We start from the raw sequence: 21,070 nt of genomic DNA on the forward strand, positions 1-21,070 counted from the left end.
TTCAGCTGAGCAACGTCTGTGAAGTACGGATGACACACGAATGGTAAAAACGGACACACAGACCAACCACGGATCCTTCACGGATGAAACACGTACACTTTTTTTAACGGACGTGACACTGACACAGAAATGTGGACGAGGCCTAAATATGTTCCAAATTGATCAAAGTGGCCCATGTTGGATAGCAATTTGGCTTATGACTGACTATCAATGTCTGATAGTTGCACCAAAATGTTATGGCTAAGTTTTGGTGCACGTTGTGACATCATAAGCCACACCATTGTCCACTAAGCCACAGCCTGGCAAGGCCACGTCTCCTCACCAAGAGATATGCAGTGGATTGTTCTTTTGGGTCTAAAACTAGATTCAACATTATGTGCCAGAATTTAAATGTGCCAGATTTTGGCGAATTTCACAACAAGGTCTGGGCACGATGACATAAGTGAATGTGGGACGTTCTAACTTTGGACACACACAGCCATATTCCACGTGTAGTCTGGACCCACAGGGCCCATTTCTATCTGAGGGTCAATGTTTAATGCCTGTGAGGGGTTCACACAGTAAAAGGCTGACCAGTTCTCGGTGCGTCATCAGAGTCATCATTCCCATGGCAGAGCGGACAGTCTGGTGGTGTTAGTGGAGGGGTTTTCTCCTTCTTTGATGGTTTCGAGGATTCTGCAAGCAGTAAAAAAAGCAATCTTGTGTAAATATTTTGCAGTCATATTTCTGTGTTTTGCTAATTCCTCTGTTATTCCTAAAGAAAAAAAATCATGAATAAATCAACAACTGTGTCCCTACAAACTCTTGGTTTGGTGCGGTGGTGCGGCGCTTGTGACCCCTGTACTATGATCGAGCACCGTGTGGCTTTATTAGCTCAATGAAGCCCCACTATTTAGCCGGTCCGTATTGTTAAAAGCTGAACAGTATTGAATGTGCCGCGCTGCCATTAACAATACAGGACAGTGCCATCTCATTGGTTTAATTAGGGTCCGCTGTGGGTGGTACTCGAAGAACGCAGCACGGCCATGTCACAAGTGCCGCGCGACCTACACTGTCCAATCAGTGCTGCCAGTACGAGACTCTTTAGGGACACACCCATGGTAACAGCCATAATTGTAAGTACTGATAAAAGTTTGTATTAGTAATAGCTGAAACTCTTCCTTCAGTTGTTCAAAGCTTTTGAAGATTCTGTTTGTGTACAGTTGTGACACGGGCTGCCATCTTTAGTAAGGTAGACTCACCCGTCCGGCGATGCACAGGTAAGCCCTTACCTGTGCCGGTGCGGGTCTGCAGTCACTGGGAGCAGGCAGTTCCGAGAACAGCCGCCGGGGGCCTTCATCGGGCTGTTCTCGGAACTGCCTGTTCCCGGTGACCGCATTTGATTTCAGACAGGCTCCCGCCACAGGCACAGGTAAGGGCTTACCTGTGCATCGCCGGACGGGTGAGTCTACCTTACTAAAGATGGCAGCCCGCATGTGTTTGCTGGCGGACTGACCATCACTGATCCTGAATTGTCGTTTCTTGGAGAATACATTGAAACAGATAAATCGGGGGAGAGCTGACAGATCCTCTTTAAAAAGGACCTATTAAAAGAACATCGGTATGATGTCCGCCAACTATCTTACAAGGAAGCGTGTCCCGATTCTGGGGAGTCACATGGTGCGTCACATGATCCCTCTTAGTCAATGAGCAGCCCTAAAATGGATCAAGTGATACTAAACCTCAGTACATTGTTTGAATCCGCACTATATAAACCATTGCTTTTCGTCTGAAAACAGAGGGGGTCATTTATTAAGACCGGCGCTTTAGACGCCAGTCCTATAGCTGGTGGTGGATACGCCAAAGTTATGAAGAGGTGCCGGCATCTACATAACTTCAGCGTATCCCAAGCGCCAGTCTAAATGTAAGACAGCTTCCTTGCCTAAAACAGGCGTAGAAAATAGTAAATGAGATGGGCCTGCCAGCCCACTTTTTAAGACATGGCGTGAGAGGCGAAAAGTCGCAGATTGCGGCACAAATAACCTATGCGCCACAATCTGCGCCAGAAATACGCCTAAGGGTCCATTCACACATCCGCAAAATGGGTCCGCATCTGTTCTGCAATTTTGCGGAACAGGTGCGAACCCATTCATTTTCAATGGGGCCGGAATGTGCTGTCTTCACTTCCGTTCCGCAAAAAAATAGAACATGTCCTATTCTTGTCCGCAATTGCGGACAAGAAAAGGCATTTTCTATGAGAGTGCCGGCGATGTGCGGTCCGCAAAATGCGGAACGCACAATGCCGTGTCCGTGTTTTGCGGATAAGCAAAACACATACGGACGTGTGAATGGACCCTAATATAGGCTTATTTCTGGATAGTAAATGACCCCCAGAATTTTTAGCACCAGACTTTAACATGAAAAGCCAATTGACCGAGTTTGAAAGCTGCCATTCACACCTGGCATATCCTTCTATTCTAACCATATTTGTACAGTGGCACTGCCCATACCCGTATTCTTCCTTTCATTTTCTTGACATCTCTGACATGGCGGCACAGTAAAACGCTCAGTGTGATGAGGAGGAGGGGATCTTGAGACTTGATATTGAGTCCCTAATAACAGTAATAGACTGTATTAGTGACATAAAAAAATACAAGGAGATGTGTGTCATACGTGATATTTCAGAGGGCACCTGTATAAGCTCCCCGGACGCTTCGTCCACCTTGTGCGTCTGAAGAAGAAGGGTCGTGGTCACGTGGCACAAAACTGCCCAACAGGTGTTCTGGGTGGCGGGAGAGAAAATAGTGAAGTTTCATGGAAGAAAGAGTCCATCTGCAACCACATCTTCTCTGTTCCTCCAAGGACGTCACTTACCTTCCCTTGATTCCTTCACTGGAGGCCCACGTCTAGAGATAGGGCTACCCAGGTCAGAGACGAAATTAGGAACTCTCCCCTCATGCAGGTTCCTGCAGAGTAATAACCATGGTTAGTTTGCATGAACACAAGATGGAGGACTACCTAGGTCGACCAGTCATCCACATAACTGACAACTGACGACTAGCTAGACTCCCCATGAACGTGATGGCAGGGTGAAACGGGAAGGGTACCTTCATAAGCGGCAGCCATGCAGATTGGACACCACTTACCTCTGGGTGAAAGAAAGGGATGAGCAGTAGAAAATCCAACCTTCACAATGGCCTCAAAGATATAGAATGGTTGGCAGACTCCACTGAAATGTGGCTAGATCTGCCAGCAAAGTCCAATTTCGATCCCGAAACGCGTTGTGTTATCACCAGTAGAGCCTGTATTCACCCATCTCCTGGGTCGTCACCACTAGTAGCGCCGCCAGCAGATCCCATTTTTCATCTTTTTAAACTACCTAGTTCAGTCAGACACTTATCACCTATCCTGTGGATAGGTCATAGGCCTCAAATTTGGGCCAGCCCCTTTAACCCTTTGCGGTTTTAAAGTCTGTCAGTTGCTCTTCAGTTCCTCCTTAGCAATAGATTACAAATGTTTTACAGTATTTACAAAATGGCTTTTTGATGGCTATTGCCAGGGGCGGACTGGAAACTTAATGTGGCCCTGGGAAAAAAATCTTAAAGTGGACCCATGTTGTAGGTGGGTGCGAACTCAGAGAAGGCAATACAAGTAGTCAGGGACAACAGAAGTAGGCGGGGCCAGCAGTACTGTAGTGCAGAACAAAATACCGCCCCTGCAGAACCAAATACCACAGTGCAGCACAAAATGCTGCCCCAACAGAACCAAATACCACAGTGCAGAACAAAATACCGCCCCTGCAGAACCAAATACCACAGTGCAGCACAAAATACTCCCCCTGCAGAACCAAATACTACAGTACAGAACAAAATACCGCCCCTGCAGAACCAAATACCACAGTGCAGCACAAAATACTCCCCCTGCAGAACCAAATACCACAGTGCAGAACAAAATACTGCCCCAACAGAACCAAATACCACAGTGCAGCACACAATACTGCCCCAACAGAACCAAATACCACAGTACAGCACAAAATGCTGCCCCAGCAGAACCAAATACTACAGTGCAGCAGAAAATACTGCCCCTGCAGAACCAAATACCCCAGTGCAGCACAAAATACCGCCCCAACAGAACCAAATACCACAGTGCAGCGCAAAATACCGCTTCTGCAGAACCAAATACTACAGTGCAGCACAAAATACTGCCCCTGCAGAACCAAATACCACTGTGCAGCACAAAATACCGCCCCAACAGAACCAAGTACCACAGTGCAGCAGAAAATACTGCCCCTGCAGAACCAAATACCCCAGTGCAGCACAAAATACCGCCCCAACAGAACCAAATACCACAGTGCAGCGCAAAATACCGCCTCTGCAGAACCAAATACTACAGTGCAGCACAAAATACTGCCCCATCAGAACCAAATACTACAGTGCAGCACAAAATACTGCCCCTGCAGAACCAAATACCACTGTGCAGCACAAAATACTGCCCCTGCAGAACCAAATACCACTGTGCAGCACAAAATACTGCCCCTGCAGAACCAAATACCACAGTGCAGCACAAAATACCGCCCCAACAGAACCAAATACTACATTGCAGCACAAAATACTGCCGCTGCAGAACCAAATATTACAGTGCAGCACAAAATACCACCTCTACAGAACCAAATACTATAGTGCAGCACAAAATACTGCCCCAGCAGAACCAAATACCACAGTGCAGCACAAAATACTGCCCCAACAGAACCAAGTACCACAGTGCAGCACAAAATACTGCCCCTGCAGAACCAAATACCACAGTGAAGCACAAAATACCGCCTCTGCATAACCAAATACTACAGTGCAGCACAAAATACTGCCCCAGCAGAACCAATTATTACAGTGCAGCACAAAATACTGTCCCATCAGTGCCAAATACCACAGTGCAGCACAAAATACTGCGCCATCAGAGTCAATTAGCCCAGTGCAGTATAAAATACTGCGCCAGCAGATCTTTATGTACCTGACTAGTTGCCATGAGGAGTTCTTGGGCGTCCCCTTGGGCAATTTCCCTGTAGGGTCTATGGCCAGTCCGCCTCTGGCTATTGCAAAGGAAAAACTAAAGTGCAGAATCCTAGATAGCATACAGTAACCCTCAGAGAGGTCAGAGTAGATAGTGATCATTAATATTGCTGGAGATCTCAAATGCATGTAGAGCACATCCTAAGCAACAACTACCACTCACTGATTTGCCGCTGTCTGTTTCCCTCGGATTGGTGAGCGATGCAAGCTGTTTTCAAGATGCTTGCGCAGCTGACTGACTTCCTTCTGCAGACTGTGGATCGCCTGGCTGAAAGGAGAGAACAAACACAGGTACAGAAAATGCTAAATAGTTTTATGAAAGTCAGTTGAGGCCTCGGAAAATCATCAAGGATGGATAAATTGCACAAAAATTAAAGCTAGAGTTAAAGAACCCAAATTGTACAGATACCATAACTACAGTAACAATCACAACAGACAATCTATACAGCGCATATAATAGTGCCATTGGAGCTATTCTAAGGACTAATGGTCCTTACAATTTATTTTCAAGAAATAATAGTACAAGCGATGATATTAAATTTTGTACTATATCTTATTACCGAGATAAAGACAGATTATCAGCTTCACTGAGAGATCAGGTTACAGTAGCTGCCAAAAAAAGTCTACGGCGATGGAAAGTGGAGGAGGAGCAGCTGCCAAGTGAGAAAGAGGTGCAGACATACATAAAGGCTGACAGTAAGTCCCATCCAGAGCTGGATTCACAGCTACACTGCTGAGTACTGCTGCTGGTTTTGTGTATGCGAGAGACAGAGGAGCAGTATATTCTCTTCTATCTGCAGTGTATGGGACTTTACAGCAGTTAAGGGTGTATTAGACTGCCAGATTTTCTGGACGCTCATTAGAGATCATCTTGCAGTGTAATCAATGCTTAAAAATCACAATGGTGCCCGCGGCAGATCACACTGTGTAATAGCGATCTGCCGCTGGGACACGCCACCCTGCATGGGAACGAGCGATGGCACAACGATTGCTCCTCCCCATGCCACGGAGGACATCCCTTTATCCTCTACTAGCTATCTAACTAGCTTTCCTCCCGACAATGCCTGACAGAATTGGGGTGTCGAATACACCCTTTAGTTTCTGCCCTTCCAGGAGCTGAGGTCAGGGACATCTGACAATTAGAAATGGAGTACACAGAGGGGTAACGCTAAGTTTACATCTCTGTTAAGAATTCTATATGTCTTTCCGTCAAAAGAGCAGAAAAATGAATGATGGACACCAACGGCTCCTGATAGACCCCAATTGATTGCAAAGGGGGTGTTTGACACCCCCATACTCTTACCGATCAGCTGTTTTGGGTAGCTGCTGATTTCAGAAACTATATGGTGGATCGAGTCCACTGTGTAGTTCCCAGAGCTGGTGTACTGCAGCTCCTATTCACTTGAATGGGGCTGAGCTATGTCACGCCGGCACAACCACTACATGGTGGACGGAACCTTGCGCTTCCAGCTCCGTCCACTATATAGTTTCCAGTGCTGGCGGCTGCCTAAAACAGCCGAATAGTGTAGATGCGAGGTGTCTGACCCCCACCAATCTGATACTGATGACCTATCCTGAGGATAGGCCATCAATATCTAAGTTCTGGAAACCCCTTTTAATGTATAAGTTAATGTTTTACCACGGTGTTGGTTATTTTACTGGGAAAAAATTGTGCTACATGCTGCGCTACTTTTTCCAGCTAATATAACTGATGTTCCACGAAAGAAGCAGAGATGTGAACAGAGCCTAAAACTATACAAGTCATATCATGGTCAGAAATGCATGCTCATGGATAGTGTTGAGCGAACTTATGTTTTGAGTTCGGCGTCTAAAGTTCGGGTTATCGAAGAATCACGTTATGGATTCTAAATTCCGTTATGGTCCGTGGTAGGGGAATCCAAAACGCGATTCTTCGATAACCCGAACCCGAACTTTATGGTTCAATTTGTGTTTATTGAAACCCAACGAACCCGAACTTTAGACGCCGAACTTAAAACACAAGTTCGCTCAACATTACTCCTGGAGGCTTACTCTGAAAAGTCTGCAACCAGAAAATGCATCTGTTGGACCACGTCTGTCTGATTCATATGGAATTCAACGGAAAAAAAGTCATGCTTCACAGGCATTACAGAGGAGTATCAGGGTCCCACAGACTCCTATAGGCGCCTTATACTTGGAGGTTGTTGTACAGAGTCACCATGTGGTCATGTGCATGAGTCCTAAGGTGGACTTTCTCCACGACACTCTGCAAGTAATGTAAGTGAACAGCGGGCAGAGATCCGGCCTGTTTCTGGTATCATTCGCCCGACAAAAAAAAACGTCGCTTCGACCTAAAAATCTTTTGGTTACACCCGGCCCCCAGGCTAACACGCTTGCTCTGTTCAGCTATGCATACATGTTAACTAGTAATGAGCGAAGCTAGCTTCGGATCATAAATCCAAAAGTCGCTTCGTCCAAAACTTCGGATTAATGCTGTACGGAAATCCGTTTCTGCACAGTATTAAAATGTATGGGCTCAGATGAGGTGAAGTTGCACAAGACTTCATTGAATAACTTTGGTATTTGATTTTTTAAGTGGAAAAACACTTTAAAACTTGGATCCGAACTCAGCTTCAGTTCCGAGTGGTACCTGACTAACATTAACCCCTGAGTAACTGGCAGACAATAATTTTTCGGGAAATTAGCAGCAAACTGTCGCCAAAGGGTATTTTTGAGAGTTTTAGTTACAGTTTTATACGATAAAGCCAATGTTGGTATTATTTTTGACACCTCACGTAGCTGTTAATACGGTAGGTAGACAGGAAAGGGTACATGGTCATACTCGTACCCAGTGGCACATGTAAAAACCCTGGAGTAATATTGCATTAATACAGGGTCCTGGTAGTAGGAGAAGAGGAAGAGCAGAGGGTTAATCATCCAGTGTACTCACGGGACAAGATCATCAACGTCTTCCATATCCCCGTAGTGTTAGGAAGATTATGTTATATGCAATCACCCTCATGGGCACTGACAAACATACGGCGGAGGAATACCTAGCATTATCATAAATGCCAAACGTCCATAGGAGGCACAGCAACGCTCCCGTCTCTACAACACAGATACGCCTGGTTACCAGCACACACCCGCAGGCAGAGGACGGAGAGGGGAGATTATGGAGGAGGGCTGTCTAGAAGTGTGAAGATGATGCAGATACACCAGATCGTTCATTCTACACAATGTATATGACTTGTAAGACATCATGGTCAGTGCTCATGATATGTCCTGGGCTTACTAGACCCACTCAATGAGGTTCTCTTGGTATCTAAAAACAAATAAAAGGGAGCCAGTGGGTGCTCTTGTACCCTATGAATGCACCCCCTGCCCCAAATCGTGATTGAGGGGCCCTTGTAAGTTCACCCCACTGTTCAAGAAGGATACCTGGTCAAGTGACCCCTCTCTGGATGAGCTGTTATAGAATAGCATAGGCACCCTCTTACTACTTCCCTCATTGGGAACTCAGGCCAAGTATTGAGTGCAGTCGCACCTATTAGGGGTCATTCACATCTCCTGCAAGCAGATCTGGCTGCCTGATCCGGCACAAATGCCGGCTCGACAAAACAAAACAAAAAGTTGCATGCAACTGTTTTTGTGTAGCCAAAACCCAGCAAACCCTGATAACCGCCGGACCTCATTACAGTCAATGGGGATCTGGCGGTAGAGAATCCAGAAATGCTGAATCGGATGAAATTCGGCAGGCTGTTCTCTGCTGGATCTGCTTGACGGAGATGTGAACGAGGCCTTAGCTTACTGGTATACAGATCGAGCCAGTTCTAAGCTTCACTAAGGCTCCGTTCACATCACCGTTCAGCCTTTTCGTTCTCCTGCTCTGTTTAGGAGCAGGAGAACGGAAAGGACGGAAAAGGCACATAACTGAGCCGAACGGACCCCTTAGGACCACATAGACTATAATGCGGACACCGGCCGTGTGCTCCCCGCATCACGGATGCGGACCCACTACGTAGTGCTTCTGTGGTGTTGCTGTCCGTGCCTCCGCACCGCAAAAAAATAAAACATGTTCTATTTTTTTTGCGGTGCGGACGGATCACGGACCCATTCAAGTTGAATGGGTCTCGATCCGTCCCAGCCGCCGCACGGACATTGCCCGTGCATTGGGGAGCGCAAATTGCGATCCCCAATGCACGGAACGGCCATGTGCATGAGGCCTCAGAATGTAAGTATATAGAATGGTGTACATCCCTGTACCGAGGATTTATTATAAGACAACAGCAACAAAAATAAATCCTGCGTATACTCCGGGGAAGCCACTTACCTGTATATATGGTCTTGCAGGAGAAAATCCAATGGGAGAACTCACACAGCGGCAGCCGTCATACGCAGCGGTGCTAATTAGATGTACTGTACCAGCACTATACACTGACTCAGGATAAACAGATCAGATAGCAGTCCTCAGTCTTTTGTCTTGTTCATGTACAGTACAGACCAAAAGTTTGGACACATCTTCTCGTTCAAAGAGTTTTCTTTATTTTCATGACTATGAAAATTGTAGATTCACACTGAAGGCATCAAAACTATCAATTAACACATGTGGAATTATATACATAACAAACAAGTGTGAAACAACAGAAAATATGTCATATTCTAGGTTCTTCAAAGTAGCCACCTTTTGCTTTGATTACTGCTTTGCACACTCTTGGCATTCTCTTGATGAGCTTCAAGAGGTAGTCCCCTGAAATGGTCTTCCAATAGTCTTGAAGGAGTTCCCAGAGATGCTTAGCACTTGTTGGCCCTTTTGCCTTCACTCTGCGGTACAGCTCACCCCAAACCATCTCGATTGGGTTCAGGTCCGGTGACTGTGGAGGCCAGGTCATCTGGCGCAGCACCCCATCACTCTCCTTCATGGTCAAATAGCCCTTACTTTCAAAGTTTTCCCAATTTTTCGGCTGACTGACTGACCTTCATTTCTTAAAGTAATGATGGCCACTCGTTTATCTTTACTTAGCTGCTTTTTTCTTGCCATAATACAAATTCTAACAGTCTATTCAGTAGGACTATCAGCTGTGTATCCACCTGACTTCTCCTCAACGCCACTGATGGTCCCAACCCCATTTATAAGGCAAGAAATCCCACTTATTAAACCTGACAGGGCACACCTGTGAAGTGAAAACTATTTCAGGGGACTACCTCTTGAAGCTCATCAAGAGAATGCCAAGAGTGTGCAAAGCGATAATCAAAGCAAAAGGTGGCTACTTTGAAGAACCTAGAATATGACATATTTTCAGTTGTTTCACACTTGTTTGTTATGTATATAATTCCACATGTGTTAATTCATAGTTTTGATGCCTTCAGTGTGAATCTACAATTTTCATAGTCATAAAAATAAAGAAAACTCTTTGAAGGAGAAGGTGTGTCCAAACTTTTGGTCTGTACTGTACATCTCAAAGCAAACAATAACCATCTGACTTCCTATATATCGTTGCCTATTCAAGCAATTCATCTGCCTGTGTAAAATAGGCCTTACCATAAGGGCTCTTTAACATGGGTCGAGTTCCCTGCAGAGTGCAGATCGACGATATAACACAGCCCGGTGCAAACTGGAAAGGGGGATGAACCTTTGCTACGTACGATCATTCATCCCCATACAGTTTGCATATTGTCGGTGTCATGTGCCCTGTTTACACCGCGTTTCAGGGATCCAAGGAGCCTTTTTCAAGTTACAGGAGAGCAGGTATATCTTAAAAAAACACAGTATTTTTAAAGATTGCGATAAAAACAGCAGCTTTAAGTTAGTTTTGATTTGGAGTCATCACTCGCATCTGTGCCTAACAAAGTCCTGCATTCCAGCAGCGACTATATTGTCACCCGAAATTCTACTTTGGAGCAGGAAGCAGCGGCGGACTGGCCATAGACCATACAGGAAAATTTCCTGGTGGGCTGATGCTTGTGGCTGCCAGTCAGGTATGCAACAATCTGATGCTGTAAGCATTAATTAATGCTAGGAGCATCAGGCACTTATGTACATGGCTGGCGGCTGCAGGTGCCCTACTGAATTCAGCTGTATCGCCATCCTCAGGATGATGATATAGTTAAATATTACAGCGGGGGCGGCAGTTAGGGTGGCCAGACGTCCGGTTTTAGGCTGGACAGTCCGGTTTTCAAGCTCCCTGTCCTCCGTCCGGCGCAGGGTCTGGACGGACACAGGGATGTCCACCCTTTCAGTAGCTCACACTCAGACAGCAGCACTGCGCTGTCTGAGCATGAGCTGCAGCAACTGACTGAGGCTTCCCCCCCCCCAGTCACTAGAGCCGCAGACATGGCTCTGTAGCTGACTGAGGGGGAGAGAAGCGACCCGGCTGCCCCCGCTCACCTTCCCCTCAGAAACTTCTTCCCTCTCCCCCCCTCTTCCGTTTTTTTCCCTGGTGGCGAGGGGTGTGCGGCTTCACGGAGTTGGGGGCGTGGCTTCACAGAGGTTTATCAGTTTGGGGGCATGGACGGTGAGGTTCGGCTTTATTGAGTGAAGCCAGTGGCCACCCTAGCGGCAGTATTTTGTCCTGCGCTATGGTATTACTGGCCCCGCCTACTTCTGTTGTCCCTGCCTACTTGCGTTGCTCCACCTTTTGTCAATTTGGACCTGCCTACAGCATGGGGCCATGCTTAGGTTTTATTTTCCAGAGCCACTCTAACCCTTTCTACCCCGGAGGTTTTTTTGTTTTTGCGTTTTCGTTTTGCGCTCCCTGCCTTTCCAGAGCCATAACTTTTCTATTTGTGTGTTCACATAGCCATATGAGGGCTTGTTTTTTTTGCAGGACAAGTGGTACTTTCCAACTCCACTATTTAATATTGCATGTGATGCAGTGGGAAGCGGGAAAAAAATTCCAAATGGGGTGAAATTGCAAAAAAAAAGCAATTCCACCACAGTTTTACATTTTTTTTATTTACGACAATCGATGTACGATAAAACTTTTATTCTACAGGTCAGTACGAATCTGGCGATACCTTATATGTATAGTTTTTCTTGCATTTTGATAGTGATAAAATAATAAAAAAGTGGGGAAAAAAAATCAGTTTTATTTTTTCGCCGCCATATTTTGACCCCTAGAACTTTTGTATCATTATGTGTACAGAGAATTTTTTTAGTGGAGAGATCTGAACTTTTCATTGATACCATTCTGGGGTGTGTATGACTTTTTAATCACTTTTTATAAAAAAAAAATACCAAAAACAGCGAATTGGCCATTTTGACGCTTTTTTTTTCGTTTTGCTGTTTGCCGTATGGGGGATATATTTTTATAATATGGGTGTTTTGGCACATGGCGACACCCATGATGTGTATTTTTTGAAATTTTTTTGTTATTTTATTTTTATTTTGGGAAAAGGGGGTGATTTTAATTTTTATGTTCTTTTTTTTATTTTTTTTTACTTTATTTATTTATTTATTTTCTTGGACGCTTTTTATAGTTCCTATAGGGAACTATAACAAGCAATCATTAGATTGCTATTCTCATAGACCCCAATGCACTAGTATTGGAGTCTATGAGAAAATTGCTAGTTTCCTATGGAGCCCTATTACAGGCAAGGGAATACTATGCAGCAGCCTCCTGTCATTCACAAAGACAGGGGCAGCTGCACACAAGCTCCGGCTCCTCCGATCGCCACACGGGGGAGCCGGAGCATCACCAGAAGCGCACGCTTCCGGTGTTTCACGCGCTCAGATGCCGTGGTCAGGATTGACCACGGCATCTGAGGGGTTAAATGTCCGCAATCTGCATTACTGACGGTTGCGGACATTAGCCGCAGGTGTCTGCTATAAGAAACAGCAGGCCACCTGCTCAGCTCAGGAGCGGGCGCCATCTTTAAAGACCCGGCCAGTGCTGTACTATTACGGTGCTGGTCGGGAAAGAGTTAAGTTCCCAGTCCGCCCTCTGGCTGGAAGCATACAGTTCCACACACTGTGTAGTGGCCATGCAGCTTTCTGCTATCGCTCCATACACTTTATAGTTTCCAGCACTAAGCCTGATCAGTAGGGTGCCCAACCCTCATCGATCTGATATTGATGATCTAGAAAATCTCTTTAAGACCGCGTTCACATCTGTGTTGTGAACTCTGGTACTGTAATCTGGTCACTGTAACCGGCGTACATGCTGAAAAAAAATACTGCATGCAGCACTTTATGTCCGGCTGAAAGCCGGCATATATGCCAGAAAGCATTACAGTAAATGGGGGTCTGGCGGTGCGCAGTGGTATCCGGCTGTGGCAGATACGGTAAACTCCGGCCGTCTGTTCCTCTTCCGTAACAGACTGCTGGAATTCACAGCGCAGATGTGAACCGGGCCTAAGTTGGGATTCATAAAAGATATCACTAAAGTAAAGGTCAATTAGAGCAGGGACAATAAGACTCTGCCCAGACTTACTCTCTTGCTGTACGGGACTGCAGAACATCTTCAAGAGGCTGGGTCAGGTCTTCCATAGGTGAGAGCAGCTGGGAGGCACCAGGAGAAGGTTCAGCACTGACATCATTATATGCTTCCTGTTCAGAGCCCGATTCATCTGAGGTTAAGGGAAAGATAGGTACAGTAATGTCGGGTGGTACTTTTTCAGTCTGGGAAAATTTTGTAATGTATATAATTAAAGTAAATGTTAAGTAAAAAGTTGTAAATAACCTAAGGCTAGGACTACATCTCCTCTGAGATGCTGCTTGTATGCATGGAGTTTCACATTTCTATAGAAACAATAAAGACTTGGTATTTCTTAAATGATCAAGTAGGATCCAGTATTTCCAATGCCATCTGCCTTGTAGCTCTTCTTAAAGGAGACCGCAGGATAGCATGTAAGTAGTGTTGAGCGAACTTCTGTTTTAAGTTCGGCGTCTAAAGTTCGGCCTCCGGTTAGCGGAGAATCCCGATATGGATTCCGAATTCCGTTGTGGTCCGTTGTAGCGGAATCAATAATTGGCCATTATTGATTCCGCTACCACGGACCACAACGGAATTCGGAATCCATATCGGGATTCTCCGCTAACCGGAAGCCAAACTTTAGACGCCGAACTTAAAACAGAAGTTCGCTCAACACTACATGTAAGGCCTTATGCACATGGCTGTTGATCGGCCGTTCCGTGCATTGGGGACCGCAATTTGCAGTCCCCAATGCACGGGCAACAGCTGTGCGGATTCCGCAGACGGATCCAGACCCATTTAACTACTTTTTTGAGGTGCGGAGGCACGGACACAAACCCCACAGAAGCACTTCATGGTGCTTCTGTGGGGTTCCATGCCTCGGTTCTGCACAGGACCTTCCGGACCCATTTAAGTGAATAGGTCTGCATCCGTGATGCGGGCCGCAATACGGACACAGCCGGGCAACGTCCGTGTGCATGAGGTTTAATAATGACATGGCTGCTGAAATACAAAAAAAAACCCGATATCCTGAACTCCTATATGAAATATAAGACTCACCCGTGTGTTCTCTACTCTCACTTTCAGTGAGGCTCTTGGGGCCTGGAGAAGGCGAGCTAGCTTCTGAGGGACCTGTCCAATGGTTCTTTGGTTTTCTCTTGTCCCATAATGCCTTGCGTGTTCTGCAGTCACCAGACGACCGTCTCTCGCCTTTACTTGGCAAATTGGAGTTGGAGTCTGGCACTTCTTCTGGATCTTCTCTGGGAGGTGAAAATAATAAGATTATGAATATTAGATAAATCAAATATTGCCTTAAAGGGGTTATCCCAAGATCAATGAAAAAACAAAAGCAATACATAGTCTAGTAACATGACAACCTCTTTCTATCAAAGCTAGAACCAGCCCTGTTCCTCACATGGATCCAGAGATCTCCCCAGTCATTGCCCTAATCGTTCTGCTAGATTTATTTCAAGCTGCCAGCTCAGGGGGCGTGCACAGGAGGGTGCGTCCTGTCTGCTGCAGCTTGTGGCAGTTGAAGGATAGAACTGAGCATGTGCTTCCTTCCATCTCAGTGAGCAGGACAAAAGAGCAGACAGCAGATGGCGCTATACAGATAGATTTCATTGAATGACTCGGTAGCTATAACAAATGTTTAATTACATGCAAAAGTATTCAGAGCCAAGTGCTGGTTTGAAAACTACTGAATATTATTTGTGGGACAACCCCTTAAAGGGGTTCTGCACTTTGTTTAAACTGATGATCTATCCTCTGGATAGATGATCAGCATCTGACCGGCAGGGGTCCGACACCCGGGACCCCCGCCGATCAGCTGTTTGAGAAGGCAGCGGCGCTCCAGGAGCGCCGTGGCCTTCTCACTGTTTACCGCAGGCCCAGTGACGTCACGACTAGTATCAACTTGCCTGGGCGCGGCTAAGCTCTGTTCACTTGAATGGAGCTTAGCCCCGCCCACGCCAGTTGATACTAGTCGTGACGTCACTGGGCCGACTGTAAACAGTGGGAAGGCCGCGGAGTTGCTATAGCGCCGCTGCCTTCTCAAACAGCTGATCGGCAGGGGTCCCGGGTGTCGGACCCCCGCCGATCAGATGATGATGATCTATCCAGAGGATAGATCATCAGTTTAAACAAAGTGCAGAACCCCTTTAAGGCTGATATTCTTAATACAGTTACTTTAATAATTTATTTTAAGAGGAGACGCAGCACTCAGCCAACACTGTATTAGGGTCCTGTATTATGTGCCACGGGTCAGGACAATTATTTGTATGAATGCTCCTTCCAATAATTGGCCTGTGTAAAGGTGCTGCCGATCGCGCGACTAATGAGGAAATTGCTTGTTTTTCGGGTGAGCCCTCATGTTGCAGCACATCGCCTTGTGTAAACGGCGGATATGGCGCAGAGAATATGCAAAGTGAATGGATGACAAACGATCGTAATAATAAGCATTTGTCCCCCGTTCATTTTGCAATGTCCCATTGAGCACTTTAACCCTTAGGATACCGGAGTTTTTTTCATTTTTGCGTTTTCATTTTTCTTCCCTATCTTCATTGAGCCAGAACTTTTTGATTTTTCCGTTCATACAGCCATATGAGGACTTACTTTTTGCGGGACAAGTTGTACTTTCTAATGCCACCATTTAATATGGCATACAATGTAGTGGAAAAAAATTCCAAATGGGGTGGAAATGGAAAAAAAACGCAATTCCTCCACCATTTTACGGGTTTTGCTATAGTTATATTTACGGAGCTGTGTGGGGGCTCATTTTTTGCGGGACAATCTGTAGTTTTTATTGATACCATTTTGGAGTGTGTGTGACTTTTTAATGCCATTTTATTAAAAAAAATTTGGGCAAGAGAAGCGATGAAAACATGGTCAATCGGCCATTTTGACCCTTTATTCTGTTACACCATTCGCCGTATTGAAAAAATATTTTTATATTAGTATGGGCGTTTTCGGACACGGTGATGCCCGTGATTTTTTGTAATTTATGTATTTATTTATTTTATTCTACGTAAAGGGGGCTGATTTAAACTTTTATATTTTTTTAATTGTTTAATATATTTTTTAACAGTTTTTTTAAAAACTTTTTTAGGGGTTTGTAGCTCATGTTTGAGGGTACAAAACGATATTATTATTTTTTTTATTCTGTACCATTATGTTTATTATATATCCATATTGGTACTAGAATTGCTCATTTCTTATGTTGGCCTGCCACCTGCTGGCCAAAATAACAATTGCATCTTCAATACCCTGGGTCTCTTCAGAGAGACCCAGCATATTGAAATCAATTACCATCATCCTCATTAGCCGCAGAGGATGCCGGTAAGAAGCCCAGAAGCGCGAGCTTCTGGGTTTTTCACCCTTTAGGCTAGGTCTACACGACAACATTTGTCGTGCGACATTTTGTCGCACCAATGTCGTGCGACAATTTTTATAATGGTAGTCTATGGTGTCGCACTGCGACATGCTGCGACTGCAACGCGACAGTCTCAAAAAATCAATTCGAGATGCAGTACTATTATAAAAATTGTCGCGCGACATTGGTGCGACAAATGTTGCAGTGTAGTTGTGCCCTATGTGTCGCGCGACTTATTGTTGCGCGACCCATGTCGTCGTGTAGACCTAGCCTTAGATGCCGTGATCACACTTGATCACGGCATCTAAAGGCTTTAATGACAGCGATCAGCATTATTGCTGGTCGCAGTAATTAGCCGCGGGTCTCTGCTCTTTGAAACAGAGGAGACCCCCTAGCAATGGCACCCGCTGCACGCGCGAGCGCCATGTTTTGCCCATCACGCCAGCGCCATACATGTACAGCGCTGGTAGCGAAGGGGTTATACAAGTGCAGACCAACTTGTATATCATCAATCACTTGTTGTTGGCCCGACATCATGCTGTGTAAGAGGACCTTCAAAGGGAAACACACAATGAGCAGGGTAGGCACCCCACACCGTTTTTATCCTTTCTTTCTATTTTAGAAATGTCCTCACTGCCACAGATCTAAACATCAACATCTGGAGATCATTTGTCTCAGCGGAGGTCATACGCCACAAATAGCCAAATTCTGTGATCTGGTATAGATTACACTCTCTATGGGAATAGCAGGCACTACTAATGATCCAGATGGAAGAACTCAAAATCAGATATGGAATAGTTTCTAACAAATTGTAAAATTCCATTTAATGAAACTGATCCTTCTGGGTTTTTTTTTTTATATGGGTTTACAAAGCTGCAATCACATTTCTCACCTCTTACCTTTACCTCAGATACTGATCCAATAAGAAGTCAGAAGTGGTCAATACTGGAAGGAATCGACATTCGGAACATACGATAGCTCCTAGACCCCTGTGCAAAACCTGGATGCACCACATAAAGGGGTTATCCAATAGTAGAAATACCCCCTTTCCCACACACACAATGCCCGGGCCCCTCCTATAGATGATACTTACCTGGTCTCCGCGCCTGGCCGCCGCTGCATCACCCCATTGCATGGATCAAAACATCAATCGACGGGGGGAGCAGCCAATAGCAGGCCGCGATGTTGACCAGCCTCCCTAGCATCACAGGTGACGCTAAGGAGGCTGGTCACTGTCACGGCCTGTTGTTGGCTGCTCCCCTTGTCGCCGGATGTTTTGATTTGTGCGACGGGCAGATGCAGCCGTGACCACGCAGGGATCCGGAGGGACGCAGGTCCCGGGGACCAGGTAAGGAGGGGCCTGGGCATTATATAAATATTATATATTTGTGTGTGTGTGGGGGGGGGGGGGGGGGGGGGGGTATTTCTACTACTATTGGATAACTCCTTTAAAGGTTTTTTTCTGGGTTCGGCTATCAATATCAGAATATTGGGGGTGGGACTCTCAGCACCCATGCTGATCAACTGTCTGAAAGGGTTGTGGTCCTCTTGCAAGCACTGTTTACCTGGAGCTGTCTACCTGCATGTTGTCCACTTGCCCTGTTCACTTGAATGGGATGGAACTGCAATACCCTGCAGCACAGCTGCTACTATGCACACATTGTGCAGGTAGATGGACCAAGGTAAACAATAAAGAGGCCACGGTGCTTGCACAAGAGGCCAACCACGTATTGGCAGGGGTGCTGAGAATTGGACCCCACCAATGTAATATTGATGGCCTATCCTGAGCATCGGCCATCAATATCCTAAGCCTTGAAAAGCCCTTTAAGGAGTTATACAGTTCTTTAAAGTTGATGACCAATCCACCCCTATTGGCTGTTAGAAGGGGACACAGGCTACTTAGCTGTAACACCAGGCCCAGTTACTACAATGAAGGGAACATGGCGCTCCCCAGAGGACCCTGGGGTTAACGAGAGTTAGACCCCCGCTGATTGAATACTGATGGCCTATCCTAAAGATAAGCCAGACACTCCGCAGATATGCCATATGACCTAACAACCGAGCTCTGACTATGCAATTGTCATCTGAGCGCTCACAATGTACTAGAGAATAACATATGATATAATAAAAGATGTGTAGTACAAAGATTTTGCAAAGATCATTTTAAATAGATTTCAGGTTTTACTTAAGGGGCCATTCACACGTCCGCAAGTGTTTTGCGGCCTGCAAATTGCGGATCCACAAAACACGAACACTGGCCATGTGCGTTCCACATTTTGCGGACCGCACATGGCAGGCACTAGGATAGAAATGCCTATTCTTGTCCGTGGCTGCGGACAAGAATAGGACATGCTCTATCTAGGCCGCGGAACGGAACTATAGATGCGGACAGCACGCGGTCCGCACCCGAATTAATGGGTCCGCACCCGTTTCGCAATACGGACCCATTCATGTGGACGTGTTAATGAGAAAGATATCGGAGGGCAGAAATGAGATGGGACTGGTTACCGCGTGAGGCTGAGCTGATCTCTCTGCTTTCGGATGAGTTGGGACCGACCACTTTCTGATCCTAGAAACCCGCTGTCAGTTTCTGGGGACAAAATTCTCTTCTGCAGAACAGAAAAAAAAAGACAATTTAGAAATAACAATAACAAAATCATTAAAATTTGACTGAAAGCACAAAAAGGCATCAGTACAACCCCTAATCGGGCTTATAGATGTCATAAACGGGGTATTCTATTGGGAACCCCTCAGAGCGAAGAGCCTCTACCAAGCAGGGGGACTGATTCCATCCATGTACTACATGGTCATTCATTCATCTGAAAGACTACCATGTAAAATGTCATTTGCCTGGGAACAGGTTGCAGCAGCACCCGGCAAAATCCGCTGTTTGCTGTGCGACAGTCTCACATATCAGAGGGGCAGTCTATGGTGAGACAACCTCCTTAAAGAGACTTATGTAAAAAATGAAAATCAGACATCATATAGGACATGACGATCTCTTTCTAACAAAGCCAGAACCAGCCCTGAACCTCACATGGATCCAGAGATCTCCCCATTCATTGCTCTGCTAGATGTATATCAAGCTAAAAGCTCAAGGGGACGTGTCTTTTCTGCTGCAGCTCAGGGGGCGTGCCCATGCTCTGCCTATCACAGCTCAGGGGGCGTGTCTGTGCTCTCCCTATTACAGATCAGGGGGCAGTTAAAGGATGGAACTGAGCATGTGCGACCATCTCAGTGAGAAGGTCAAAGATATAAGTTAAAGAGCAAACAGCAGGTGGCGCTATACAGATAGATTTTATTGAATAACTCAGTGGCTATTCTAAATTTTGAGTTACATGCAATTGCAAAAGTATTCAGATCCAGGTGCTGGTCTGAAAACTGTAGAATATTTTTTCGTGGGACAACCCCTTTAACTAACAAATTAACAATTTATGTATTGTATATTGACTTTAAACATATGATATCCACCACTGCTGAGCGGTGGAATTCATTCTATTGTCCCCGTGTCCATGGGAGACCTATTACTATTACCAAGAAAGTACCAGCTCAGTGGTAAATCCAGTTATGCCCTATGTGTATAAATGAAGCCACCTACCTGTGCAATATTTCCGTTAGCCCTCAGCGGTCTCTTCTGGGCCGAAGGGCTAACACTTTTGCTGCTGCTGCTACTTTTAGGTGACTGTCGGCTGCGTGCGCTCTCCTCGGTGACAGAAGGCACGGCTGTGGGGATCCTGGAGTGCTGCTGCTCTCTTGCGTGGGGTAATGAAGAACTCAGAGAAACACGCTGTGGGAAAGTTTTGGAGCCATGCGACATCCTGAAAGAACACAGATGTGGTTATATGTAGACAGCGTAAATGCAGAATGAAGGATGAATGCAGCTGAAGCTGCAAATTCCTTTCCATACTAGGGTATGCCTTCCTACCATTATGGAAGGTGATGTCAGGGGTAATGGCATCTAGTAGCGCCTATTAGCATGCCATCTTCCCAGAGTTCCACAGGAGCGTTGCCTGGCCTATAAGACTCCTCACGCCAGTTAGGCAGATGTAGCATCCCCCGTGTCAGGAGTAATGATTAAAAATGGAGGGACTGAAGTGAAGGCTGGGTCAACTAAATGAAAAGTATTACTATACATACGTCCACACAGGACCTACAAAAAACCTTAGTTTCGTCGTGGATCTCTTGCAAAATCTGCATGTATGAAATGCAGATTTTGTAGTGAATTTGCCTTGGATTTCACCTTACGCATTGCAATGAAATCTGCAGAA

General features: G+C 45.7%; 1 protein-coding gene across 7 annotated transcripts in view; it reads right to left on the reverse strand.

Moving 5' to 3' along the window:
• AKNA (AT-hook transcription factor) overlaps positions 1 to 21,070 on the reverse strand; it is a 57,601-nt gene that overhangs the window by 5,268 nt on the left and 31,263 nt on the right. For all 7 annotated transcript variants that reach the window (XM_040405179.1, XM_040405180.1, XM_040405178.1 and 4 more), the window contains exons 12-20: positions 20,401 to 20,620; positions 19,311 to 19,408; positions 14,492 to 14,691; positions 13,451 to 13,586; positions 5,206 to 5,310; positions 2,854 to 2,945; positions 2,672 to 2,761; positions 2,490 to 2,591; positions 574 to 675 (exon numbers count right to left, since the gene is read on the reverse strand). In XM_040405179.1, coding sequence (XP_040261113.1) covers positions 574 to 675; positions 2,490 to 2,591; positions 2,672 to 2,761; positions 2,854 to 2,945; positions 5,206 to 5,310; positions 13,451 to 13,586; positions 14,492 to 14,691; positions 19,311 to 19,408; positions 20,401 to 20,620 — 1,145 coding nt within the window. The remainder of the gene's footprint in view (positions 1 to 573; positions 676 to 2,489; positions 2,592 to 2,671; positions 2,762 to 2,853; positions 2,946 to 5,205; positions 5,311 to 13,450; positions 13,587 to 14,491; positions 14,692 to 19,310; positions 19,409 to 20,400; positions 20,621 to 21,070) is intronic.

The sequence above is a fragment of the Bufo bufo genome, chromosome 8, assembly GCF_905171765.1.
Source record: "Bufo bufo chromosome 8, aBufBuf1.1, whole genome shotgun sequence".
Classification (NCBI taxonomy): domain Eukaryota; kingdom Metazoa; phylum Chordata; class Amphibia; order Anura; family Bufonidae; genus Bufo; species Bufo bufo.